General features: G+C 42.7%; 2 protein-coding genes and 1 pseudogene across 12 annotated transcripts in view; 2 read left to right on the top strand and 1 right to left on the bottom strand.

The window, feature by feature from the left end:
* Window positions 1–27804, bottom strand: part of FEZ1 (fasciculation and elongation protein zeta 1) — a 140560-nt gene that overhangs the window by 105081 nt on the left and 7675 nt on the right. For 3 of the 10 annotated variants that reach the window (XM_063671582.1, XM_054437479.2, XM_063671579.1), the window contains exon 2: window positions 16421–16540. The exons of 2 other annotated variants lie outside the window; for them this stretch is intronic. The gene's annotated coding sequence lies outside the window, so the exon portion shown is untranslated. Of the gene's footprint in view, window positions 1–137; window positions 262–698; window positions 860–13258; window positions 13404–16420; window positions 16541–27804 lie in introns of those variants that run through there. 5 more of the 10 variants (XM_063671577.1, XM_063671581.1, XM_054437478.2 and 2 more) reach the window with 4 other exon arrangements.
* EI24 (EI24 autophagy associated transmembrane protein) lies at window positions 12404–27601 on the top strand. Of its 2 annotated transcripts, XM_054437484.2 has the most exons (12): window positions 12411–12558; window positions 13073–13159; window positions 15420–15531; window positions 18225–18370; window positions 19247–19307; window positions 20501–20567; window positions 21129–21253; window positions 21936–22055; window positions 23063–23174; window positions 24169–24280; window positions 25286–25360; window positions 26456–27601. In XM_054437484.2, exons 3-12 carry the CDS (start codon window positions 15490–15492, stop codon window positions 26616–26618), a joined length of 1023 nt encoding a protein of 340 aa, XP_054293459.1. In that variant the 5' UTR covers window positions 12411–12558; window positions 13073–13159; window positions 15420–15489; the 3' UTR covers window positions 26619–27601. The 2 variants fall into 2 exon arrangements, with proteins under 2 accessions (XP_054293458.1, XP_054293459.1); XM_054437483.2 differs by lacking the exon at window positions 13073–13159 and having other exon boundaries at window positions 12404–12558.
* LOC129009101 (U6 spliceosomal RNA) lies at window positions 17680–17779 on the top strand (annotated as a pseudogene).

The raw sequence follows: 27804 nt of genomic DNA on the forward strand, positions 1-27804 counted from the left end.
TTGGGAAATAAAAAATTTTAAAGATTATTGGTCAAATAAAGATATTTGGTCTAAATTAGGCAGGTTAGATATTAGATTTGCTAAATTATTTAAGGTAATAAACTGCTTCTTTAACTTTTGAAAATTGTTCAACTTACCTGCTTTGAAGCCATTAGATTCTAGGTGAGGCCTGGGGACATATGGAGTTAGCCATTCCCCCTGATTATGCTGGAAAGAGTCAGACGTTATGTGGACTTCTGTCTGGTGTCCTGGGCTCCACACCTAGTACATAATTACAATCGCTTACTTACCAGGTTTTTCACCAAAAAAAAAAAAAAAAAAAAGAAAAATTGCTAAGAGTTAGCACTGTAACATGTAATTGAGACTTATGAAAAAAACAGTTTTACTTGGAAGGTGTGTGAGGAAAACTGAAATATGCTTTTAGTAAAAGATTACAAGAAGGCATGGGAATGTAAATTTTTGCCTAGTTTAGAGGGTTAAAGGATTGTTTTAAATTATGTAGGATAAAGCTAAAGGTTTGAGCAAGTTGTGGAAGGTTTGTGAAAAATTAATCTTGTAAAAGAAATTGTGTGTGTGAACATATAGGCTAAATTTAAACTGAACACTGGAATGAAAGCACAATAGGGTTTTCTGAGAGCATTGATCTGCTCTTTAACAATAATTCGTAAAGGGTTATAAAAGGTTTATGAGAATCTTACCTTATGGTCAGATTGATTAAGACTGAATAGCTGTCCATTCTTTGCTAACGTTTGGCCGGGCGCGGTGGCTCATACCTGTAATCCCAGCACTTTGGGAGGCCAAGGCAGGCGGATCACAAGGTCAGGAGATCGAGACCATCCTGGCTAACATAGTGAAACCCCATCTCTACTAAAAATACAAAAAGAAAAAATTAGCCAGGCGTGGTGGTAGGTGCCTGTAGTCCTAGCTATTCAGGAGGCTGAGGCAGGAGAATGGCGTGAACCTGGGAGACGGAGGTTGCAGTGAGCCGACATCATGCCACTGCACTCCAGCCTGGGCGACAGAGCGAGACTCTGTCTCAAAAAAAAAAAAAAGACTGAATAGATTTTTCTATAATGTTTTATTAAAAAATTGAGTTGACATTAATAGTACACTAATGCAAGGATGAAATTTGGCTTTCTCTCTTGAACAAGATTTTCATGTAATATTAAAGGATAACGAAAGATTTTTGTTTGCCTTTTGAATAAACTACAGGAAAAACAAGGGAAAGAGAAGAGACAGATTTTTTGGAAAGCTAAGTCTTCCCTCTACCAATTAGTAAAGGTTTTCACTTTTTTAAAATGTTTGAGTCATCATTTTGACTAAATGAATGACTTACTGTGCCCTGGAATCCTATTTTATAATATCAAGTGTTTTAAACCTTTAACATGTTTGACAGGCCTCCTGAAATCAAAGTTCATCTTCAAAATTGTCTTTCCTGACCTCTAATTCTGGAATACTACAGAGGGCCCCTGAAGCATCCAAAAGAGAGGTAAACAGGATTTTTTGACATGCTAAATTATACGGGAAGCATTTTTTTGTTTTGTTTTGAGATGGAGTTTCGCTCTTGTTGCCCAGGCTGGAATGCAGTGGCATGATCTTGGCTCACCACAACCTCCAGCTCCCGGGTTCAAGCGATTCTCTTGCCTCAGTCTCCCAGGTAGCTGGGATTACAGGCATTCACCACCACCCCCCGCCAATTTTGTATTTTTAATACAGACGGGGTTTCTCCATGTTGGTCAGGCTGTCTCAAACCCCTGACCTCAGGTGATCCATCCACCTCGGCCTCCCAAAGTGCTGGGATTACAGGTGTGAGTCACCATGCCTGGCTGGGAAGCATTGTTAAAAAGAATAATAATGGGCTGGGCACAGTGGCTCATGCCTGTATTCCCAGCACTTTGGAAGGCCGAGGCAGGTGGATCACGAGGTCAAGAGTTCAAGACCAGCCTGACCAACATGGTGAAAACCCATCTCTACTAAAAATACAAAAATTGGCTAGGCGTCGTGGTGTGTGCCTGTAATCCCAGCTACTCAGGAGGCTGAGGCAGGATAATCACATGAATCTGGGAGGCGGAGGTTGCAGTGAGCTGAGATCGTGCCATTGCACCCCAGCCTGGGCAACAGAGCGAGACTCCATCTAAAAAAGAAAGCTTAGCCTCCTTCAGGTTATATTTTAGTGAATGTTATTAATATTTGTTCCAAAATTGTATGGGATTTCTAAAATTCTAATATGTCTGAGTATATGTTATCAATCATAATTATAGTTATTATGTTAAGCTATTCTAGACTACAGAAATAACCAAATTTCCTTGTTGATTTGTCTTTTACTATGACTATTTAAAGTAATTTCCAGTCCGGGCACAGTGGCTAATGCCTATAATCTCAGCATTTTGAGAGACCAAGGCGGGCAGATCACCTGAGGCCAGGAGTTTGAGACCAGCCTGGCCAACATGGTGAAACTCTGTCTCTACCAAAATACAAAAGTTAGCTGGGTATGGTGGCAGGTGCCTGTAATCCCAGCTACTCAGGAGACTGAGGTAGAATTGCTTGAACCCAGGAAGTGGAGGTTGCAGTGAGCCAAGATGATACCACTGCACTCCAGCCTGGAGAATACAGTAAGACTGTGTCTCAAAAATAAATAAATAAAAATAAAGTCATTTCCAAAGTTAATTACTTAATTCAGATGCAGCTTCTGAAAACTTCACAAGTACAGAAAAGCCTATAATATGATGTCTTTTAGGAAGTTCAAGAAAGGATGGAAAAGACCCTGAAAAGCACTTTTGAATACAGGTTTCTGACAACTTCATAATCATATCATTCAGACTGGGTGAGAATTCCTGGAACTGTAATGAAAAGACTGACTGGTTTATAAAACTGCTAACCAAAGTAGAACAAAAATTAATTGAATACCAAGAAAATGCTTTGCCAGATTTTCATGCTACATCAGCTAATACTAAAATTGTGTAGATATACAATTAACTCCATGGTCTAAGTCAAATTACTTATGATAACCCATCAGTTATTAGTGCTATGCTCCTAAATTGGAGAAACAACTGGTATTCAAGAAGACATATGTTCAATGTTAACCATGGACTCATGGAAAACCAGGATGGCTGTCTTGTCTTTCCTGAGTCCTTAAAGCTCTTGTTATTAAAAGTTCTGCATTCCATGACTCATCACGGAAAAGATAAAATGATCCAAATTAAATATATATTGGTGTGGTGACTTCTAAATTGCTAAAATAGTTTATGACTAATGTTTGATTTGTCAAACCCATATTCCTGGAAAGACGATCAAAGCTATAGGTACATTTTGCTACTTGATGGGCCATTTAAACATTTATAGAGGAATTTCATCCAATTGTCTTTTTTTCACCTTGAGACAGTCTTACTCTGTCATCCAGGCTGGACTGCAGTGGCATGATCTCAGCTCAGTGCAACCTCTGCCTCCTGGGTTCAAGCAATTCTCCTGCCTGAACCTCCTAAGTAGCTGGGATTACAGGTGCCTGCCATCATGCCTGGCTAATTTTTGTATTTTTGGTAGAGATGGGGTTTCACCATCTTCACCATTACCATGTTGGCCAGGCTGGTCTCAAACTCCTGACATCAAGTGATCCACCCACCTTGGCCTCCCAAAGTGCTGGGATTACAGGTGTGAGCCATCACACCTGGCCAATTGTCATTTTCAGTTCATGTTTTCTAGTTGCATAAAAGCTTTCCTATGCAAGAGAGCTAATGTTATGATAGTAGATTATTATGCCATAGTGTATTTTGACAAGGTAAAGAAAGCTTTTTATGGTTCACTGACTGAGTACAATCAACCCCTTCATAATCTAGAATCTGAAGATTGGATCTTCTGAGAACATCAGAGAAACACTGCCCTTGCCATCTACACTGTAGCAAAACTTTGGGACCTTGAACTTTGGGTTCACAATCTCACAACCAAGAAGGGGCCCTCTACACTCTTGGAACTGTACACCCATTGGAACCCTTAAGGAAAAGCTAACCAGGGAAGTTTCTCCTAAGAAGATAGCATCCTCGATGTGGACAGCTTTTCACAAGATCATGAATCAAGACTTCTCTACTATCATGAGATCGTAGAATATTTATCTTTGAATATTTTTTCCTTTGCTTATGCCTCTGTAGACAACAGAGGTGAAAAGCGGGTCTGTTCTGTGTACATATGGGGTATACTTTTATTTGTGAGGGATTTTGTAGCCAGCCTTATACATGGATGACCTTACATTTTGATAGATGAAAGATGAAGGCCCAATGTAGGCTGAGAAACTTTAATGATACATACATTGCCTCACAATCAGCCACAAACAGAACATTGGTTCACTCCTCTTAACCCACATCATGGGTTAAAGAGAATATTGCCAGGAGGCCTTCACTCTTCTAGAAGGACATCATTTGTTAGGTCCTTTTTTCGATGGTTTGGAGTAAAAGAGGCAATGATTAGAAATGTATCCCTCATGATAGGCTCTATAGCAGATTCTGCTGTAAAGGCCATGGTTACACAACAAACTTTAAATTCTCTTGTGAAAGTTATGCTAAATAATAGTATTGCTCTAGATTACTTACTGGCTAAACAGAAGTATCTGTGCAGCTGCTGGCACTTGTGGTCTATGGAGAAATACATCAAATGTACATTATAGAGATTCAGTTGCAGGGGATTAATTAAGAGACTGCTTAGTTACGTGAGTAGACTCTTTATCTAACTCATTCTTTGATCTATTTAGTTTTACGTGGTTTGGTTTATGGAGACCCTTGGTAAGGAGCATACTCCACACTCTTGGTGTTATCCTCCTGATAGTCATAATAGTAGTCTCCCTGGTGTGCTGTATTCTCTCAGAGATTTTAAGTGTTTGCATGCAGCCATCTCTAGAATGTCAAATGGTCTCTCTTCAACTGCAATTTCAAGAGCTGAAAGAAATGTGTGACCATGAGGACACTGTAACCTATAAATGATATGCTGAGACCGGAAACGCAAAATGATGGTACCTGAGAGCGGTGCTAAGGCCCTAAGTTTTGGTCACACCCTCACCTAAGTAAGAACCTGACTGAAAGGGTGGAATTTTAAAACAACATTATGGGAGGCCACTGTTTTGGACTGAGCTCATGAACTAGGCCCCAGTGGACCAGACCAAACCAAAATGGAGTTACTCATGCTAAATGTGACATAATCAAACTAAGACTTTAAGAAAACACAGGTTCTAGACCAGACCAGGTTTTATTTTTCTCCTATAAACAGGATGTTCAGGCATAAGGAGGTACCCTCTACTCAGTCTTTGTTCCTACCTTACAAAACCTGCTGTTCTACTGTTTCCCAGTGGGTTTTAAGACCAAATAAGTACACTTATGATGGTATTAGTGACATCAATGACTAAAGTTTTGGTCAATCTCTCAAAATTGAGAAGATGACCAAAAGTGGGGAATTGTTAAATCAAGATTAGCCTATGCATACTAAAGTATGACAAGAAGAAAAAAAAGTTTAGCCTAAAGCTGCCTCCTTATATATTTTAAGTTCAACCTAAAGGTTTCTCTGTACATCGTGAACTATAACAAGTGGAGGTGTAAACAGACCGTAGCCTACACTTGTGCCAATCACAAGGTTTTGGCCAATCAAATGTAGCCAACTGTTTGAACTGTGTTCAAATAAGGCAAACTCCAACCTATAACCAATCCAGCTGTCTGTACCTCACTTTCGTTTTTTGCATGTCACTTTCCTTTTTCTGTCCTTAAATCTTCTTCCACCATGTGGCTGCACTGAAGTCTCAGAGCCTACTCTGGCTCAGGAGGCTGCCCGATTCACAAATCATTCCTTGCTCAATTAAACTCCTTTAAATTTATTTCTGCTAAAGTTTTTCTTTTATCACTACCAAACTATATAAAAGAGCTAATCAATTGACTTAAAAGAAAAGAAATGCTTATCAGATTAGTAAAAATTAGCTCAGATACTTTTAATTCACATGATCTTGGTAATCTTTGGTAAAATTAATTTGTTAAATTTAACCTCAAAACTGTCTCCAGTAATTTAAAATGTTTAAGTCATATTATGTTAAAACCTCAATTTTTTTTTCCATAGGAAATTTGGGTTATTAAATTAAAATGGAGCATAAAAAATGTTTTTGGTGAAGTTTATAAAACACAAAGATAAGGATTTTGCAAAAAACAAAAAGCTTGTTTCTTTCTAGTTAAGAAACAATTGAAGAGTCACTTTAAGCTGAATGAAAAAGTATACAAGTAAAAGTAATGGTTAAAAAAACAATTAAGGTCTGGGCGCGGTGGCTCACACCTGTAATCTCAGCACTTTGGGAGGCTGAGGCATGCGGATCACAAGGTCAGGAGAGCGAGATCATCCTGGCTAACATGGTGAAACCCCCTCTCTACTAAAAATACAAAAAATTAGCCAGGCCTGGTGGCACACGCCTGTAGTCCCAGCTACTTGGGAGGCTGAGGCAGGAGAATCGCTTGAACCCGGGAGGCAGAGGTTGCAGTGAGCCGAGATGGCGCCACTGCACTCCAGCCTGGGCAAAAGAGCGAGACTCCGTCTCAAAAAAAAAAAAAAAAAATTAAGACAGGGAAAGAAGTTTATCTCTAAGACCTGTGGCTTCCAAGAAGATAGTCGATGTGAGTGAAAGGCAAAACCAAGTAACTATTAAAACCAGAGGATAGGCCGGGCACGGTGGCTCACATCTGTAATCCCAGCACTTTGGGAGGCCGAGGTGGGCGGATCACAAGGTCAGGAATTCAAGACTAGCCTGGCCATTATGGTGAAACCTCGTCTCTACTAAAAATACAAAAATTAGCTGGGCGTGGTGGTGGGTGCCTGTAGACCCAGCTACTTGGGAGGCTGAGGCAGGAGAATCACTTGAACCTGGGAGGTGGAGGTTGCAGTGAGCCAAGATCGTGCCACTGCACTCCAGCCTGGCGACAGAGCAAGACTCCATCTCAAAACAAAAAACAAAACAAACCCAGAGGGTATAATGTAAAGGAATGGTTCCATTTTGTAGATTGGTATCATCAGCTTCTTAAAAAATCTTTACTACAGTGAATTGTAAAAATAAACAATTTATGGACAAAATCCTTAATTTTAAATGCTACAGAACTGAAGAGCTTGTTTGGGTTAATGCAGAGCCCACAGCTCACTATTGAACAATCACTGATAAGTATATGTAATCCAAATGCACAGGAGGTTATTCCTGAAAGAATGATCAGCTAGTGGACCAGATAAATGCCACTGTAAGGTCTGTTTGCCCTGTGAAGGGGACTACCCAGCTCTCCCTATAAAATACCAAGTGAAGCACCCCAGATGAAGCAGTTATTGAATAATATGCTTCATATGTGAGCAATGACTGGCTTTATGATAACTGGGATATCCTCCCACTGAAGATGCCTATTACCCAGGTCATGGGAAATTTGGGGGTTAAGAGGTCCCCTTTTACATGAATTTTCCTCCTGCAGAATCATAGGACTGTTTGAGAAGCCTTATCAAATCTGCTGTTCCTGGCCAGGTGTGGTGGCTCATGCCTGTAATCCCAGCACTTTAGGAGGATAAGGCGGTCAGATCACTTGAGGTCAGGAGTTTCAAACAAGATGTTTGTTTACCTTGGAAATGCCCTTCGTAAGCCAAATAGCTCAAGAAAGCTGTTTATCAGGCACTGCAGAATTTAGCAGCTCCTCACATACATAGTTAGAATTAGTCCTAGGGAGAAAGAGGCTCCCTGCTTATGAGTATCTCCTCCTTGTATCCCCAGGTGGCAAGATTTTATTTTATCATGGAACTCTTTTGGGCATCATTATTTCAATTAGCACAGGGGTAGCTTCAGTTAACATTTCATAGCAAGGCAGTAAATGCACCTCAAGTGGAAATTCTCTAGTCCAGTAGTTGTCATTGGGAAGTACTTATAAGGGTTTTTTGTTTTGTTTTGTTTTTTGCCATTATCCCCAATAAACACTCCACAAAGGGCTATGAAGGGGATGATTTGTCCCAACTAGTACTCTAGCTTCTACCCGATACTACCCGATACTACACCTGTGGGCTCAGGTGATTTTACTATTTCCCATTAACATGTCCAACTAACACTTTTCAAAAGAGCAGCTTTACATGCCTTTGGTTTTATAGTACTAGGCAGGGGAAACATCCTCCAGCTAGATACAATACCCATTTTCATAAGACATTTAGGTAAAGAGATTACAACTATGTTACATAAACCCTGTTTAAACATCTTACATTTCATAATTCTATTAACCTGTACATTTTTAGGTTCTATCCCCAGATGATTTTACCTTTCCTGGCAAAAAGAGGGCTTGGGTTCCCAGCAGGGAGTTGCATCTGTAAGACCCAAGAGGAATGGCAATTTTTTTTTTTTTTTTTTTGAGACAGAGTCTCACTCTAGTGCCCAGGCTGGAGTGCAGTGGCACAATCTCAGCTCACTGCAACCTCCACCTCCCAGGTTCAAGTGATTCTCCTGCATCAGCCTCCTGAGTAGCTGGGACTACAGGTGTGCACAATCACACCAGGCTAATTTTTGTATTTTTAGAAGAGACAGGGTTTCACCATGTTGTTCAGGCTGGTCTCAAACTTCTGACCTCAGGTGATCCACCCGCCTCTGCCTCCCAAAGTGCTGGGATTACAGGCATGAGCCACCATACTGGCCAACACTTTCATTCTTTTCTTTCAGCAACCACAGGCAAAACAAAGAGCAGCACTACTTTAATAATGACAATACACAACCTAAATTTAAATGAGAAGACTTTTGTGATCCATAATGGAACACAAATATGGTAAAGGAAAGGGTGTGGAATTGGGCATTAGATAAACCTGGTTGGAGTTTTTTTTTCTTAATAGGAAGGCATGGAATTTTTTAAAAAATCAGCTACAATAGCTACTCAGGAGGCTGAGGCAAGAGGATTGCTTAGGCCCAGGAGGTCAAGGCTTCAGTGAGCCATGATCATGCCACTGCATTCCAGCCTGAGTGTCAGAGTGAGACCCTGTCTCAAAAACAAAAACAAAAAAATAGTGATAATTTTAAATTACAACGCGTAAATGGTTGTTGAAATAATAAATATAAAAGGCTTGGTATAGTAGATGCTTAATAAATCATAGTACCTCTCTCTCCTAGAAGATTCCAAGGCTGGAAGCTAGGAGATCTGGCCCCTAATGCTGCAGGATTTTTCTTGGCCTCTTTGACAAACTCATGGAAGGGGGCGCCTTGTCTACCAGGCCCACCACACTCAACCACTTGCGGGAGGGAGCACATGAGTGAGCAAGTTCAAGATCCAGCCGGCCACTCTGGGCACTGGCACAGGAGCAAGCTCTGTGTGGGGCCTGCGGCCAGACCAGGCATGTCGCCTCAAGAGGAACACTGCAGTGCCCAGGTGAAGGTGTCCAAGACCCTGAAGCCTCAGAGCGGGTGTTACAGTGCTCTTTTAGTTTCATCATCCACAAACAGCAGTGTGTTAGTAGCTCTGTTGGCCCCTTGCCTTGTCATGTGGGGCAGCTGCCTTCCGCTGGTGGGGGCAAAGGACCAGTGTGACAGCCTTTCTGGGTACCTGTACTTGGTGGGTCCCAAGCTCTTGTCTGGTGTCCAAGAAGAATGAGGTCATATGGAGGATTGAAGGATGGCAGGCCAGGTGCAGTGGCTCACGCCAGTAATCCCAGCACTTTGGGAGCCTGAGGTGGGTGGATCACCTGAGGTCAGGAGTTTGAGATCAGCTTGGCCAACATGGTGAAACCCCATCTCTACTAAAAATACAAAAACTTAGCTGGGCGTGGTGGCGGGTGCCTATAATCCCAGCTACTTAGGAGACTGAGGCAGGAGAACTGCTTGAACCCAGGAGGCGCAGGTTGCAGTGAGCTGAGATTGCACCATTGCACTCCAGCCTGGGTGACAGAGCAAGACTCTGTCTCAGAAAAAAAAAAAAAAAAAAAATACAAAGAAGGATGTTGAGGGCAGAGAATTTTTTTGAGTGATGAAAACAAGTCTCAGCAGTGAGGGGAGTGGGAGAAGGGACAGGAAGGGCAGGTCATCTTCCCCAAAGTCAGGCCGTTTCCCACTCTACTGACTAAGTCTGGGGTCTTTATAGGCACAGGATGGGGAGTATGTGCAGATTGGTTTGTGACTATGCAAGAAATGTTAAAGCAAAGACACCACTCAAAGGTGGGCACAACAGTGTAGAAAACCAATCAGGAAAGGGTAGGTATATGTAAAATAGGTGAAGGGTGGGGATCAATCAGAGGAAAACATGCCAGACAGGAAGACAAGTTCTCAATCTGGTCTGAGGACTTAAACTGTAGCTTGGCTTTCGAGCTTTAAACTGTTTTTGGCTTGGAGGTGGGGTTTCACTGGGGACCCGCCACTATCTGCCTAGGCATTTGGCTGTCTCCTGTCACTATCACTAGATCTAGCATTGTTATCATTTCACTAAATCATATATCCATACAGTTAGAAAACACCTTCATATATATACCATTTATTTCAGCAGCCTGTGTTAAAGAAACTAAGGTTCGGGCCGCGCGTGGTGGCTCACACCTGTAATCCCAGCACTCTGGGAGGCCAAGGCGGGTGGATCACGAGGTCAGAAGATCAAGACCATCCTGGCTAACATGGTGAAACCCCATCTCTACTAAAAATACAAAAAATTAGCCGGGCATGGTGGTGGGCACCTGTAGTCCCAGCTACTCGGGAGGCTGAGACAGGAGAATGGTGTGAACCTGGGAGGCGGAGCTTGCAGTGAGCCAAGATAGAGAGACTCTGTCTCAAATGAAAAAAAAAAAAAAAGAAACTAAGGTTCATAGCTTAACTGGAGATCATGTCTTCTCGAAGTGCTCTGCCACAAACTTCCTCATTTGTGAAATTTGGAAAATAATATTCTCTACTTGTCCACAAATAGCATCTAATCATACATAAGCATGTGAGAGCTCTTTAAAAATGCAAGGTATTAATTATTATTGGTTTTTATTTTAAATGTGGTTATACATGTTGAGATTTAAAAGATTTCCTCCTGGCCAGGCGCAGTGGCTCACGCCTGTAATCCCAGCACTTTGGGAGGCTGTAGGTGGGTGGACCACGAGGTCAGGAGATCGAGACCATCCTGGCTAACACAGTGAAACCCCGTCTCTACTAAAAATACAAAAAAATTAGCCATGCGTGGTGGCAGGTGCCTGTAGTCCCAGCTACTCGGAAGGCTGAGGCAGGAGAATGGCGTGAACCCAGGAGGCGGAGCTTGCAGTGAGCCGAGATCGCGCCACTGCACTCCAGCCTGGGCGACAAAGACAGACTCCGTCCCAAAAAAAAAAAAAAAAAAAAAAAAGATTTCCTCCCATGAACTAAGCCAGAATAAACTCATACCTACTAAATTCTTTCTAAAATCTTTTCTAAATTGACACTCTTCAGAAAGAATAGAGCTTGGAGGAAGAGCTATTATTGTAATTAATAGCACAATAATCAGTTTATCATTAAACCACTTAGGTCTCTTTGTAACAAGATTTCTAAGCTTTAGTAGATGGATTCCTTATTCTATTCTATATTTTTTTTTTGTTTTATTTTATTTTTTGAGACAGTCTAGCTGTGTCACCCAGGCTGGAGTGCACTAGTGCGATCTCGGCTCACCGCAACCTCTGCCTCCTGAGTTGAAGTGATTCTCATTCCTTAGCCGACCGAATAGCTGGGACCACAGGCGTCTGCGTCTGCCATCATGCCCAGCTAATTTTTTGTATTTTTAGTAGAGACGGGATTTCACCATCTTGGCCAGGGTGGCCTCAAGTGATCTGCCCGCCTCAGCTTCCCAAAGTGCTGAGGTTACACGCATGAGCCACCGTGCCCAGCCACTTATTTTATTTCATTTTATTTTTTAAATTTATTATTATTATTATTTGAGACTGAGTCTTGCTCAGTCGCCCAGGCAGGAGTGCAGTGGTGTGATCTCGGCTCACTGCAACCTTCATCTCCTGAGTTCAAGTAATTCTCCTGCCTCAGCCTCCTGAGTAGCTGGGACCACAGGCATGTACCACCACACCTGGCTAATTTTTGTTTTTTTAGTAGAGATGGGGTTTCACCATGTTGTCCAGGCTGGTCTTGAACTCCTGACCTCGTGATCTGCCTGCCTTGGCCTCCCAAAGTGCTGGAATTAAAGGCATCCTGTTACTAATTTCACAGGATTTTAGAAACGCAAGCAGCGTTGTGGAGTCAATGGGGGAGGGCAAAGAACAGGAGGAGAGATCTGTGAGAACCGCATCGGGGAGGAGGCGACGGGGAGGGGTGAGGGGTCCTCTCCGCGGAGTTGGGAGCCGGGCGACACCGAACGCAGCGCGAGGCGGGACCCCGGACTGACTACATTTCCCAGTCTCCGTCGCTCCGCGCGGCCCACCCCTTCGGCTCTGGGCCCCGCCTCATCGTGCCGGCTGGTTCTTCGCGCCCGCCCGACTTCCCAGCGGCCCCGTGCGGCCCGGGCATGCCCAGTGCTGGCGCAGCGGCCCGGGCCCTGGAAGCGCCCCGGCAGAGCGGGCCGGCGGTGGGCGAGGGGCCGGGCCGGAGCCGCGGCGGGGGAGCAGCGGGTAGGTGCGGGCTCAGCCGAGCCAGGCCTCGGGGCCGCCGCGCCGCCCATTCTGAGTGGCAGGGGCCTGGAGGGCAGGCAGGGCCCGAGCGTGGGTTGGTGGGGCTACCGGCGAGGACCCCTTGTGGGAAGGGGCCGGAGGGAGCGGGACGGGGCCGGGCACATTCCCGGGCGAGGCTGCCCCAGGTGCGGCGCAGCTATCTTTAGCTCACTGTGTGACCCGGAGTGTGCGTGATCCGCACCTCGTGCACAGTTGTGCCTAGGGAGACCAGTTTTCTGCCGAATTGCCTAGGAGCTGTGGGGAGATGGGCCTGAATGGACCCATGGACTCAGAGGCAGCCCGTGGAGCCCCGTGGGAAGTGAGGATGTTTACCTTCCCTGTACCTGGAGTGGGCTACGACAGCTTCCTGCTTGCCGAGACTTGGGTTTAGTGACTTAGAAATAAAAGTGTGTCTCAGCAGATGCTTATTAGCTTCTAATGAGTGTTAGGAATTTAATGGCATTTGTATTTCCAGGTTTGAGAGGTTATTTGTCCATGGGATGCTCGTGTTAAAACAAAAATCTTCATTGCAAAGCTCAAGTAAAAACAAGTCTCGACCGAGGTAACGTTAGGACACCGGGTTCTGAGGTTCACTGTAGCTGCCATTCATTTGCTGGCAGTCTGGGCAAGTCATTTAACTTCTGAGACTGGGTTCTCTCACCTGTTAAATGAACCAGATGCATCTTCATCTCTCTAGCTCAGCTGTAGGATTCCCCGTGTCATTCAGTCTGTGTGTGTGTTCTCAAATTGTGGCAGGTTATTTTTCCCCATGCCTCAGCTATTTGTCAGTAATTCACCAAATATTCCTGTAGGAAGGATGTTAGGATCTAAGTATAAAAGTGAAGTGATTTATCCTTCATAGGTCACTCTTAGGAGGTGTCCTGCCACTTGGTACATGCAGAAACCAGGTGTTAGCTGGCCAGGGATCAAATGACACAGCTGTTGTGGACTGAGACAGAATGTTTCAGGTTCCCTGTCAGTTCCCTGTGAGAAATCCAGGCCAAGTAATGGGCTTCCTTAAACCTCCAAGCTGGCTCACTTTAGTGGGGTTGTGTTGATATAGAATTTTAAGTTTTTTTCATGCTGTTGTGCCCTATTAGATGCAAGAAACCTATGAAGAAGTTTAGTACCCTTAATTTATAGATGAGCAAGTGGCAGGTTAAGGGAGTGGATCTGTGAGTCTTTACAAACTAGTGTCGTGCATATCACTGAGCCTTTGCTAGTTATCTAGCTCAGCTGCCCTCCCTTCAACCCTGAGAACATGTCTGTATGGCTGTACCTACGTGACTGGAACTCTGAGGTGTTTGTTTTTAGGAGGAAACAGTGGGAGTATTAACAGAAGTTTCTTACCCTAGAGACTTCTATCCGAAGTGAGCCTATCTGTGTAGGATTTGACCTAAGGAGCAGAGGGTATATACAGTGTTGAGCAAATTGCCTTCCTACTGCCATATCCCCTGCTCTTCCAGTTCTGAATGGCATTAGTCCAGTTGGGTCAATGAGGAGCAGTTTGGTGAAGTGGTTAAAGGTCGGGGAAAGTGTGCTTATAATTTTGAAATTTAAGGTTTGTACAAGTTGCTTGTGAAATTCTGTCTTTGTATTATGGTCATACCTCTTAAACTGAGAATACTGCAACTTGATTTAGTGAGTGTTGAGAACTTTAGAATATCAGGTTCTTAAAAAATGCCTGAAAGTGGGTTTTCTATTCATCTTAGAAGTCACCATAGATTAAATGAGACAATAGTATATTAAAAGTATTTATACACATGAACTCTCAAGTTCTTAATTTTTGAAACTAGATATCCCATTCACCTGAGAAATAAAATGGGAAAGCCTTACTGTTTTAAAGACTTTATACATATGAACTTTTTTGAGGCCTAGTTTAAAATCCACTATTTATTGCATGTTTATTAAAATTATATCTGTATATATTTAAAGTTAGAAAACAGAAAAGACCAGCCGGGCGTGGTGGCTCATGCCTGTAATCCTAGCACTTTGGGAGGCTGAGATGGATGGATCACCTGAGATCAGGAGTATGGGATCAGCCTGGCCAACATGGCGAAACCCCATCTCTACTAAAAATACACAAAATTCGCTGGGCGTGGTGGCGGGTGCCTGTAATCTCAGCTACTCGGGAGGCTGAGGCAAGAGAATCGCTTGAACCCGGGACATGGAGGTTGCAGTGAGCCAAGCCCAGTGTTGCACTCCAGCCTGGGCAACAAGAGCGAGATTCTGTCTCAAAAAATAAAATAAAATAAAATAAAAAAGACCTATTTGGAGGTTTTGGTACGCAATTTCATGTCATACCTTAAACTTTACTGTGTGCCCGAGGGCTCTGTATGACTGAAGCATGTATTTAGTAATTTTTGTAAGAACTTTTATCTTGCTCTTGTATTTTCATTCAAGTATTTGAAGGTATCCAGCAAACATAAAAATTGCTTAAGAAGATATTGAAATGTAATTATCATCCATCTCCAAACCCTCAAAAGTGCTTAGAATGTGTAGGAGGGATAGTTAGGGGCATTGGGGCTCAGAGGAGGTTACTGGTCAAGAGCACATTGTAAAAATGTAAAATGTAAAAATGAGAGGGTGTAAAATGTAAAACCCCTTGTAAAAATGAAAGGATGGTGAGTGGTTTAGACAAAAATTAGGGATTTTAGGTTTCAGCTGTACAGGAATAGCTTCACTTGATTCACTCTTAGTGCTAGAATCTACTGCTATCTTATTAGAGCTACAAGTATGTGAGGTCATCATGCGGAAATGTGCATGAAGTAACTTATCTTTAAAATAAATATTTGCCTCCATTATGTTCCATCTGTTTCCAGATCCTTCATGATGAGAGATTTGGGGACACTTCTCTCTCCTGTGTGTAGTTGATAGTTTGGTGGTGAAGAGATGGCTGACAGTGTCAAAACCTTTCTCCAGGACCTTGCCAGAGTGAGTACATCTTATTTATAGGAATTCATCTCTTGGCCTTTTTTTTTTTTTTTTTTTTTTTTGCTGAAGGAACCATCTAGGAAATCCTTTAGGGTTTTTGGAACTTTTATCATATTTCTTGGGTTCTTTAGATACAGGTTGTTATTCTAGACCACACTACTCAAGAGATAGGTATTGTTCTACATCTTGCAGACAGTTTTGCAGGTGCTTGGAAGACCTCTTCAGTGGGTGTCTCCAGTATTGGGACCCTGGTCATCTTGGCTTCAGAGCTTTTTTTTTTTTTTTTTTAACTTTTTATTTTGGAATGTGTTTAGATTTACAGAAAAGTTAAAAGGTAGTACAGAGAGTTCCCATATGTCCTTCATCAGCTTCCCTTAATGTTAACATATAACCGTGGTACATTTGTCAACTAAGAAATGAACATTGGTTCAGTACTATCACCTAAACTAATTAATTCAGATTTAGAGAACTTTTTTTTTCTCCAATTTTTCATTTATTTAAAAATTTTTCTTTTAAAAGTAGAGATGAGGTTTTGGCATGTTGCCCAGGCTGGTCTCAAACTCCTGGGCTCAAGTGATCTGCCTGCCTTGTCCTCCCAAAGTGCCGGGATTATAGGCGTGAGCCACTGCACCCAGCCAGAACCTTTTTCCTCCCCATTCTACAAGCTGTGCATGTGAGGAGGATACTCTAGGAAAATGCCCTATAAAGATCTGGTTAGGACCCAGTCATCCAAATTACCAATAGCAGAAAAGTCTGCTACTTTTAATGTTATGTCTGAAGCCTAATAATGTCCCACTTGTAACCCCCTCTTATATTTCCACTAGCATGGGAGAGGCCAATTCTTGGAGTGGGGAGGTTCTTTCTTTAGTGGAAGAGTTTAAAAGGTTACCTTTATGGCCAGGGAGGTGGCTCACACCTGTAATCTCAGCACTTTGGGAGACCAAGGAGGGAGGATTGCTTGAGTCCAGGAGTATGAAGCAGCAGTGAACTATGATGGTACCAGTGCACTCTAGCAGGGCAAGAAAGTAAAAAGGTTATTACTTTTGAGTAAAAGAGGGAGGACTGAAGGAGTATCTTAGAAGGTCTAAAAAGACTTTATGCATATGATCTACTCTTTTTTTTTTTTTTTTTGGACAGAGTCTCACTGTGCTGCCCAGGCTGGAGTGCAGTGGTGCAATCTCGGCTCACTGCAACCTCCACTTCTTGGGTTCCAGCGATTCTCCTGCCTCAGCCTCCCAGGTAGCTGGGATTACAAGCACACACCACCATGTCTGGCTAATTTTTATATTTTTAGTAGAGACGGGGTTTCACCATGTTAGGCAGGCTGGTCTTGAACTCCTGACCTCAGGTGATCTGCCCACCTTAGCCTCCCAAAGTGCTAGGATTACAGGCATGAGCCACCGTGCCCAGCAACATGTGATCTACTTTTAACATCTTTACCTTGTTGTCTTGCCATTCATGTGCTGTAAAATTTCAACCCTCTCAGCCTGGCTAACACAGCAAATCCCCTCTCTACTAAAAATACAAAAAAAATTTAGCCAGGCATGGTGCACATGCCTATAATCCCAGCTACTCAGGAGGCTGAGGCAGGAGAATCGTTTGAACCTGGGAGGTAGAGGTTGCAATGAGCCGAGATCATGCCACCACACTCCAGCCTGGGTGACAGCGCAAGACTCTGTTTAAAAAAAAAAAAAAATTCAACCCTGTGTTGGTTCTACAGTGTGCTATTTACGTGTTTGTCTGCCCCACTGGACTGTAGATGTCTTAGAGGTGGGGATCCTATCATCCTAGCATGTACTAGGCCCTCAGCCATTTGAACTTAACTATCTTAGATAGTTGGAGTTTCCTGAGTTAAAAGCAAAATTAAGAGTAAAAATTACTCAGACAAAAAAAAATCAAAGTCACACCGTGCCAATTTATGCTCCTGTCAACAGATAATACATCAACTTGCCCATTTCTCTGTATTCCAGCTATTATTTCTAAAATTCATTTTGTCTGATAACAGTAGGCGAGAATGCTATCCATTCTTAAATCCAGCTTGGCCATTGCTTCCAGAATAACTTTTTCTGCCTTCTCATGAAGTTGAATGCCCCAGTGCTAACACTCTACTTGGGCCATACATCTGTTGTGGCACTTATTAAACTATGTGTGCTTGCTTCTGCAGCACATGTACTAAAATTGGAACAATACAGAGATTACCATGGCTCCTGTGCATGACACACAAATTCATGAAATGTTGCATATTTTAAAACTTTTTTAAAAAAACCTTTAATGTAATTTTTTGGTTTACTTGTGTGCTTTTCCTACTAAGTTATAAGCTTCTTGAGCATTTCTATATGACAACATATAGCTTATTGAAGATACTCAGTACGTGGGTGGGAGATGGATGCATGAGTGAATTCTTAGCCTTTGGGAGGCTTAGGCAGGAGGATTGCTTGAGGCCAGGAGTATGAAACCAGCCTGATCAACATGGTGAGATCCCCATCGCTACAGAAGAAAAATTTAAAAGCCAGGTGTAGTGGCGCACATCTGTATTCATAGCTCTTTGGGAGGCTGAGGCAGGAGGATCATTTGAACCCAGGAGTTGGAGGCTGCAGTGAGCTATGATTGAGTCACTGCACTGTAGCCTGGGTGAAAAAGCAAGACCCTGTTTCAAATAATAATAATAATAATAATGATATCCTTTTCTATAGGGAATCAAAGACTCCATCTGGGGTATTTGTACCATCTCAAAGCTAGATGCTCGAATCCAGCAAAAGAGAGAGGAGCAGCGTCGAAGAAGGGCAAGTAGTGTCTTGGCACAGAGAAGAGCCCAGAGTATAGAGCGGAAGCAAGAGAGGTAAGGAGTGCATGCCTGATATCAAAATGTCCAAGGGAGGGAAGACCTTACATAGTGACTTGATGTTTCAGTACCATTTTATTTCTTTTGTGCTTTTTCCCAGAAAAATGTTGCAAGTGATTTCCCCCCCACAACACTGACTTAAACTAGGGTCTAACAATAATCCTTGCTAAAAATGTCATGGTGTTAAATCAGAAAGCTGAATAGAGAATCACAAAATGTTATTTGGTTTGATAGATACTTCTAGGGAAGTCTGTGTGGATTTATGTATTAATAGAAGAACCCTGGCCCCACACTTTCTCTTAATCTTTTCCAACATCAGACTTTAGAAAATAAATTATTTTTCTTTTAAAAGCTGGTTCCCCAGAAATATATATGTGTGTGTGTATATATATATATATGTATATATATATATATTTTTTTTTTGAGATGGAGTCTTGCCCTGTCACCAAGCTGTCACCCAAGATTGCTGTGGTGCAATCTCGGCTTACTAAAGTCTCTGCCTCCCAGGTCCAAGCAATTCTTCTGCCTCAGCGTCCCGGCTGGCTGGAAGTACAGGTGTGCACCACCACGCCTGGCTAATTTTTTGTATTCTTTAGTGGAGACAGGGTTTTCCCATGTTGTCCAGGCTGGTCTTGAACTCCTAACCTCAGTTGATTGCCTACCTCGGCCTCCCAAAGTGTTAGGATTACAGCCGTGAGCCACTGCGCTTGACCATTTTTTTAGTCTTTTCTCATTGACTGACATTAGAACATTGGGAGAACATGAGGCACTGAAAAATAGTACCCACAAAAGATAAGATATAAAATGAACTACTGAATGACAATTAGGAAATAACGTAGGCTTTAGAAACTAAATACATGTGATCTTTTCCAGTGAGCCACGTATTGTCAGTAGAATTTTCCAGTGTTGTGCTTGGAATGGTGGAGTGTTCTGGGTAAGTTCTTTAAATTCCAGGTGCCTTATAAGCATCTTCAGATTGTTGCTGGGTTGATAGCTATGAACTGTTTTCTTGAAACACTGAGACAAATAGTTTTCATCTGCTGATGTACACTTAGGAATGTAACTCAGGAGTCTGTGCATCTGCAGAGATTTTATTCCCACTCAGGAAGGCACACTTATATGTGAGCAAACGTCACAGTTAGCCCTGAATATACACTTGAATTTTGTTTATAAAATGACTCATTCACAAGTATTAGAGGTAGCAGTTTCTCTTGACACTGTCTAGACATTTTAAAATGCTAAGAGCAACTATGGGGAATCAGGGGAAGGGCAGATATGGCTAGACAAGAACAAGGTTCTCCCTGCTTCTGCTTATAGTGATCAACAAGAATTAATTTGCATTGAAACCCATAGCAGAAAAGATTGCCTACCATTTACTGAGAATCCCAGTGCAGGCTTAACTGAAATTTGGGTACTTTGAAGAATGGATAAATATTTCCTTTGACTTAGAATTTAGAGTAATTCATCACATCTTAATCTAAACAATTCACAGATGTTTTCAGATGTTAGCTTTAAATTTAATTAATATGTATTCCTGTGTACTTAGTACATGCCTGTATTTTGGCCTGAATACTATTTGAAATGTTCCTGTATGCCCCCAAAAGTTTCATTGTTTTATAGGCAGTATCAAGTTTGTATCTCTCAATTGGAGTGTTGGGAAATAGAAATGGATCCAGTTTGATGCTTTTTCAGGCCCCCTGGTTTATTTTATTTATTTATTTATGTATTTATTTGAGATGGAGTCTTGCTTTGTTGCTCAGGCTGGAGTGCAGTGGCGTGATCTTGGCTCACTGCAACCTCTGCCTCCCGGGTTCAAGCGATTCTCCTGCCTCAGCCTTCCCAGTAGCTGAGATTACAGGCGTGCACCACCACACCCGACCAATTGTTGTATTTTTAGTAGAAACGGGGTTTCACCATCTTGGCCAGGCTGGTCTCAAACTCCTGACCTCAAGTGATCTGCCTGCCTCGGCCTCCCAAAGTGAACCACCGCACATGAGCCACCGCGCCCGGCCTAGGCCTCCTGATTTATAAAAGTCACTCCCATCTATAAAATCATTACACTAAAAATTGAAGCTCCTGTTTTAAAGACTGGATTTTGATGTTTGCCTTGTTGCTTCTTTCCTTTAGTTCAGTCTCCTCTTGTTTTATCGAGTATTTATTCCTGTGCTTCAGTCAGTAACAGCCCGAATTATCGGTAAGTGTATACCCTGCTCCTTGTCTGTTGGGGACAGAGTGGGAGATGATGTTTCAGTCTCCCTCAGTTTACTGAACATTTCCCTGTGTACCAGGAGCTTTCGCTGTTTATTTTCTTTTTTGTTGTTTTATTCTTTTTAAAAATTTATAGTTCGTTATTCTCCTAGAGGCCCTTTAAGAATGGGTACTTATTCTATCCATTTTATGAATGAGGAAATGCAAGTTACCAAGGTTAAACCACTAGTAAGAGGCAAAGCTGAGATTTAAACCCAGATGGTATCCTGCAAATAGTGTACTGGTAATCACTGTGGCATCTCGTTACCATCATGTAAGCAGGTTTGTGTCAAGCAGCACATATCTATGGTTTCTTTGAATTGGAATTGTGGCCAGAATGTGGTGTGTCTATTATGAATTAGACTCTTTGAGATAGGTATAGTGATGTGCTGGCAAGAACTAGAAAGATCCAGGAGGAGACAGAGAATAGTCACGAGATGGGGGTTCTGCATTTGGTCTTCTGGATTTTCATTTCTCCATTTCTAGTAACTCGTTTCCTCTTTCTTAGGTGACCCATCACTACATGGAGATGTTTGGTCATGGCTGGAATTCTTCCTCACGTCAGTTTTCAGTGCTCTTTGGGTGCTCCCCTTGTTTGTGCTTAGCAAAGTGGTGAATGCCATTTGGTTTCAGGTAGGTCCAGGGCAGAATGGAGTCTGGGTCCCGCAGCATGATTGACTGACAGGTAACAAGTTTCAGCCTGTGAAGTTAGTGGGCATGTAGGGGGACCTGTTTTTCAGCATTCATGTTTCTTGGCCAGGTAGCCAGTAGCTGATCTTTGTGTTCTTATGGAATGGAATTATTGTCTCAGCATCTCATTGGCAGGTGTCTAGTGCCTTTTCTTTCTTTCTTTTTTTTTTTTTTTTTTTTGAGACAGAGTCTCACTCTGTCGCCCAGGCTGGAGTGCACTGCAACCTCTGCCTCCGGGTTCAAGCAATTCTCCTGCCGTAGCCTTCCAAGTAGCTGGGACTACAGGCACACGCCACCATGCCTGGCTAATTTTTTTTGTATTTTTATTAGTGACAGGGTTTCACCATGTTGGCCAGGCTGGTCTCAAACTCCTGACCTCCTGATCTGCCTGCCTTGGCCTCCCAAATTGCTGGGATTATAGGCGTGAGCCACTGCATAAGGCAGCAATCCTCCTACCTTAGCCTCCTGAGTAGCTGGGACTATAGGCACATGCCATCATGCCCAGATTATTTTTAAATAAACCTTTTCTTAACTGGCAGCTCTAGTGGCAGACCAGCGGCCTTAGCTTTGGGGATGTATATCAAGGCCATTTAATTCATGTTTTGGTATACTTTCTCTGTTACAGGATATAGCTGACCTGGCATTTGAGGTATCAGGGAGGAAGCCTCACCCATTCCCTAGTGTCAGCAAAATAATTGCTGACATGCTCTTCAACCTTTTGCTGCAGGCTCTTTTCCTCATTCAGGTGAGACTGACCTTCTGGGCATATGGGCAGCTTTATTAAAAAGAAAAACTGTTTCACTAGAGAGAGCTTCACAAAGACAGAGTATTATATATATGCTGGTGGGAGGTAATGATTTTTAAATCTTTTTGTTCCCCACAGAAGTGAGAATTTTAAAATTAGATTATAAAATTATAAGAAACATGAATTTACCTGCTTTTTTCTGCTACTCTGGTTATTCTCCAGTCCTGCCAGGTGGAAACTGTTTTTCTTTATATAGTTATGCCTAATTTTTTTTTTTTTTTTTTTAAAGAGACAGGGTCGGCTGGGCGCGGTAGTTCATGCCTGTGATCCCAGCACTTTGGGAGGCCGAGGTGGGCGGATCACCTAAGGTCAGGCGTTTGAGACCAGCCCTGGCCAACATGGTGAAACTCCGTCTACTAAAAATACAAAAATTAGCTGTGCGTGGTGGCAACATGCTTGTAATCCCAGCTACTCAGGAGGCTGAGGCAGGAGAATCGCTTGAACCCAGGAGGCAGAGATTGTAGTGAGCCGAGGTCGCGCCATTGCACTCCAGCCTGGGCGACAAGAGCAAAACTGTCTCAAAATAAATAAATAAATAAAAAGACAGGGTCTTATTTTGTCACCTAGGCTGGAGTGCAGTGGCACAATCATACCTCACTGTAGCCTCAAACTCTGGGCTCAAGCAGTCCTCCTGTCTTAGCCTCCTGAGTAGCTGGGACTACAGGCACATGCCATCATGCTCATTTTAAAAATTTTGTTGTAGAGACAGGGTCTCAGTATGTTGCCCAGTCTGGTCTTTAACTCCTGGCCTCGAGAGATCCTCCCGCCTCATCCTCCCAAACTGTTGGGATTACAGGAATGAGTCACTGTGCCCACCCTGCACTCAGCCTTTTAGAAACTTAAGAAGCAGCTAGGAAGCTATCTCAGACAGTGATCGGAGAGTGGCAGGTGAATGGTGCTAGGTTTCCGAGGCTTTGGGATTAAGATTTTCCATATTTGTTCTTCAGGGAATGTTTGTGAGTCTCTTTCCCATCCATCTTGTCGGTCAGCTGGTTAGTCTCCTGCATATGTCCCTTCTCTACTCACTGTACTGCTTTGAATATCGTTGGTTCAATAAAGGTAAGTCCGTCTAAAGAAATCCAAAAAATGGAGGCCCAGTTTGGAAATGCTACTGCTAAGCAGACTTCTTAAACTACTCATAGTCAGGCTCTTGGCAAACAATCCTTTGAGGGAAGCAGCCTCATTGGCAAGAGGGAGCTTACCTTCGGCTTAGTGGGTTTAACTCTCAACTTTGAGGCTGGGGGATGTGGTAGTATGGCATTATCTTTTTGGTGCTTAACGTGGTATATCTCTGACTGGGTTGTAAGATGGCATAAATGAGCATGAGTTGCTCTAAATTAGAGAAATCAAATTGATGTCAGCATCTGGATCCTTTTGGGGGTGTTTTAGAAAGACCTTCAGATATTTACCAGGGTGTGTGTGGTTGAAAGAGGTTAACTGATACTTACAGGATGGCATCCTTTTGATTTGCTATCTTGCTTAGTTCCAGACTAATCCTGACAAAGGATGCTGGTGCTGAAATTCTTAATTCACTTAGCCTGTCAGCTTTGAAATTACGATTATGGAATTCTAAGAAACTTTGCATGCTTTATATCAGATCTGTACACTTCTAATTTATATGCTGTAGCTCTGTTCTAAATCTGTACCTAGGCTGGGTGCGGTGGCTCACACCTGTAATCCCAGCACTTTGGGAGGCTGAGGTGGGTGGATCGCCTGAGGTCAGGAGTTCAAGACCAGCCTGGCCAATATGGTGAAACCCTGTCTCTACTAAAAATACAAAAATCAGCCGGGCGAGGTGGCAGGTGCCTGTAATCCCAGCTACTTGGGAGGCTGAGGTGGGAGAATCGCTTGAAACTGGGAGGTGGAGGTTGCAGTGAGCTGAGATTGCACCACTGCACTCCCGCCTGGGCATCAAAGCAAGACTCCATCTCAAATAATAATAATAATAATAATAAAATCTGTACCTAAAACTCATGGTTTGTCTACCATAGTTACTTAGTCACTTGACTAAAAGGAAATATAATATCTAATTGTATTGGCTTTCTTGTTTTAGGAATTGAAATGCACCAGCGGTTGTCTAACATAGAAAGGAATTGGCCTTACTACTTTGGGTTTGGTTTGCCCTTGGCTTTTCTCACAGCAATGCAGTCCTCATATATTATCAGGTAATTTGGCTAGAGGGATTTGAAGGAGACTAGTAAAAATAAAAATTCATGAAGTCAGTGCCTTTTGTTTGCTTGGTTCTGTTTTGCATTCTACATCGTCATTTGTCCATCAGGAGACCTGCAGGGTATTTCTGCATTTGTTAGCATGAAGATCTAGTCTGAATGTCCCTATATCCCATATTCTTTTTCTCTGTTGCCTCCTGGAGCAATTATTCTTTTTTTTTTTTTTTTTGAGACAGAGTCTCACTCTGTCACCCAGGCTGGAGTACGGTGGCGTAATCTCAGCTCACTACAACCTCCGCCTCCTGGGTTTAACTGATTCTCCTGCCTCAGCCTCCCAAGTAGCTGGGATTACAGGCGCCCACCATCACGCCTGGATAATTTTTGTGTTTTTAGTAGAGATAGGGTTTCACTGTGTTGGCCAGGCTGGTCTTAAACTCCTGACATTGAGTAATCCACCCACCTTGGCCTCCCAAAGTGCTCGGATTATAGATGTGAGCTACCATGCCCAGCCCTGCAGCAATGTTAAACATGCCCAGTGCTTAGAAAAATCTTCTGTTCTTTTTGAAAGATGTGTTTGATGGGCTGGGTGCCACAGCTCACGCCTGTAATTCCAGCACTTTGGGAGGCTGAGGTGGGCAGATCACCTGAGGTCAGGAGTTCGAGACCAGCCTGGCCAACATGGTGAAATCCCATCTCTATTGAAAATACAAAAATTAGCTGGGCGTGGTGGCACACACCTGTAATCTCAGCTACTTGGGAGGCTGAGGCAGGAGAATCGCTTGAACACAGGAGGCGGAGGTTGCAGTGAGTTGAGATCTTGCCGCTGTACTCCAGCCTGGGCAACAAGAACGCGACTCCGTCTCAAAAAAAAAAAAGGTTTGAAATATTGAGGTTTCATCAAGCCATGTTTACACTGGAAGCAAAAGAACTTGGAGCTTCTAATTTCTTCAAAGTCATGTCTGTTATGAAAGTGACTAATTATTTCTTTTTTTTTTTAAACAGTGGCTGCCTTTTCTCTATCCTCTTTCCTTTATTCATTATCAGCGCCAATGAAGCAAAGACCCCTGGCAAAGCGTAGTAAGTATTAGCCAGTGATGAAATTTTTGCTGTGTAAAGGATTGGGGCTGTAACACCAGTTATGTCAGTGAGGCTTTAAAAAAAAAATTCTTACATTGTAGGAAAATCTTAATATAAGGTTTAATGAGAGAGAAACACTTCTGGGATATAACCCAAACTTTTCTCCATGCATATATGCACATAAGTATATATATATTTCCAAAACTGATCCCATCATACATATTCAAGTAGAGGGCTGTATGACCTGGCCACATGAGTTTATTGATAACAGTAGTAAAATATACTTTAAAATGAGTTTTTAGCAATAATAATAGCATTCTAAAAGTTTTATCACTTCAAAGAAAAGCTCAATTAATCTTTGATCAATTTTGGTTAAGTCAGTGTGGATACTTGTATTAGAGACTTAGGTCTGCTTTGGGTTTTTGTATGCTCTTGCTATATAGCAGAGCTCACTGTTTATCTTAAGAGGAATATTTGACTTTCTTTTGAAACTCTTCCTGCAACCACAGATAGCATATGATACCTTCAGACATAGCTTGAAGTCTGTACCCCGAAGTCAGCCATAGAAAAGTACTTCTCAAATCAAAGTTAATCTAAAATATAACTATTTCCTGTAAGAGCCACAATACTTCAACGCTGGTGACTGCATTACATTCATGGCAGCAGCAGGGCCCAATGCATTCTTTTTTTTTTGAGACAGAGTCTCGCTCTGTCACCCAAGCTGGAGTGCAGTGGCGTGATCTCGGCTCACTGCAACCTCCGCCTACCAGGTTCAAGCGATTCTCCTGCCTCAGCCTCCTGGGTAGCTGGGATTGCAGGCGCATGCTATCATGCCCTGCTAATTTTTTTCTCAAGTGATCCACCTGCTTCAGCCTCCCAAAGTGCTGGGATTACAGGTATAAGGCACCACGCCTGGCTCCAATGTATTCTTTAGTTACCTGTTCCATCCATGTATCTAATATCTGTATTTCCTTGATCAAGTTTCATTTGTCTTGTCTTCCCCTGTGTAGTTTTAAATTTAATGTCAAGTTGTCAAACAACGGAAATAATTCTGAGTAACTGGGGAGCTAACAAGTTGGGTTTCTTGCCTTTTAGTCTCTTCCAGTTGCGCCTCTTCTCCTTGGTGGTCTTCTTAAGCAACAGACTCTTCCACAAGACAGTCTACCTGCAGTCGGCCCTGAGCAGCTCCACTTCTGCAGAGAAGTTCCCTTCACCGCATCCGTCGCCTGCCAAACTGAAGGCTGCTGCAGGTCACTGAGTTGCCTGCCATCCAAAAGGGATGGGCGGGATTGGAAGAAGGCTGTGGCAGCTCTTTTCCCTGTTCACCTCCCCCTGCCAGGGAAGGCAGGACCCACTCTGCCAAGGGCCCTCTGCGTACTCCCTTCTCTCTGAGGAATTGAAATTTTTGTCTCTGGTGCACGTAAGGCAGAATGTTCCCTGACACCAGTGTGTGGATTTTTAACATCACCGTGAGTCTGAAAGGACCACAGGTTTTTCTGCAGCTATTTTCTAGCATTTGCCAGTCCCTGTGCCTGGACTGATTGGAACACTGTTTTTCTCCCTGTGCCATTCACCCTTCCACCTTTCCATCCTGCCTTCTACCACCCTTGGATGAATGGATTTTGTAATTCTAGCTGTTGTATTTTGTGGATTTGTTAATTTTGTTGTTTTTCTGTGAAACACATACATTGGATATGGGAGGTAAAGGAGTGTCCCAGTTGCTCCTGGTCACTCCCTTTATAGCCATTACTGTCTTGTTTCTTGTAACTCAGGTTAGGTTTTGGTCTCTCTTGCTCCACTGCAAAAAAAAAAAAAAAAAGCCTGAAGAAATGAGATAGGAGGAAAGACCTCACAGCCAGATCTGCTGGGTTTTGAGGAGTGATTTTCTTTCTTCCCCTTGAAGGGGAAAAAGCTATTTTCACTGGTACATTTAAAGTCCCCCAACTATGGGGAGGTACCAGTTCTGGACAAGTGCCACTGCAACAACACTAAACCTGAACTTTTCAATTCCGTTGGGGGTGGGAGGCAGCGGGCAGAAATTTACTGTTGGCCACTGCCAGGTCTGTTTCATATTTCAAAGGAATATTGGGTGCTGCACATAGGAACTGAAGGGGTAAATGTATTAAACCTGTGATTGGTTGTTTTCCTGTCATTTTGAGAGACTAAATGTGGGGGGCAGATGTCAAAATACTTGTACAATTTTAAAATGTCACAATTAAACGTGAGCTGGTTTCCCACAAAGTGTCTAATGGTTGAATTTGCAAATCATGATCTCGAGAAATGTATTCATGGAATATAAGACTTTGTCTTGGATAATTTAGTTACAGTTTTGAGAAATCAGCCCTGAAAAATGTTCCCTGAGACAGCTTGGATTATATGATTATAATCACATTTATATTTGATAGAAGACTCAGATTATTACTTGTTCTGAAGTCTATATTTAT

Source organism: Pongo pygmaeus, chromosome 9 (genome assembly GCF_028885625.2).
Source record: "Pongo pygmaeus isolate AG05252 chromosome 9, NHGRI_mPonPyg2-v2.0_pri, whole genome shotgun sequence".
NCBI classification, from domain to species: Eukaryota; Metazoa; Chordata; class Mammalia; order Primates; family Hominidae; genus Pongo; species Pongo pygmaeus.

Excerpts from the sequence above, each read along its gene's own strand:
- EI24 (XM_054437483.2), top strand. The coding sequence starts at position 15,490 with ATGGCTGACAGTGTCAAAACCTTTCTCCAGGACCTTGCCAGA. Across the intron at positions 19,308-20,500 it reads GGAATGGTGGAGTGTTCTGG|TTCAGTCTCCTCTTGTTTTA; the intron begins GTAAGTTCTTTA and ends TCTTTCCTTTAG. Across the intron at positions 23,175-24,168 it reads ATATCGTTGGTTCAATAAAG|GAATTGAAATGCACCAGCGG; the intron begins GTAAGTCCGTCT and ends TTCTTGTTTTAG.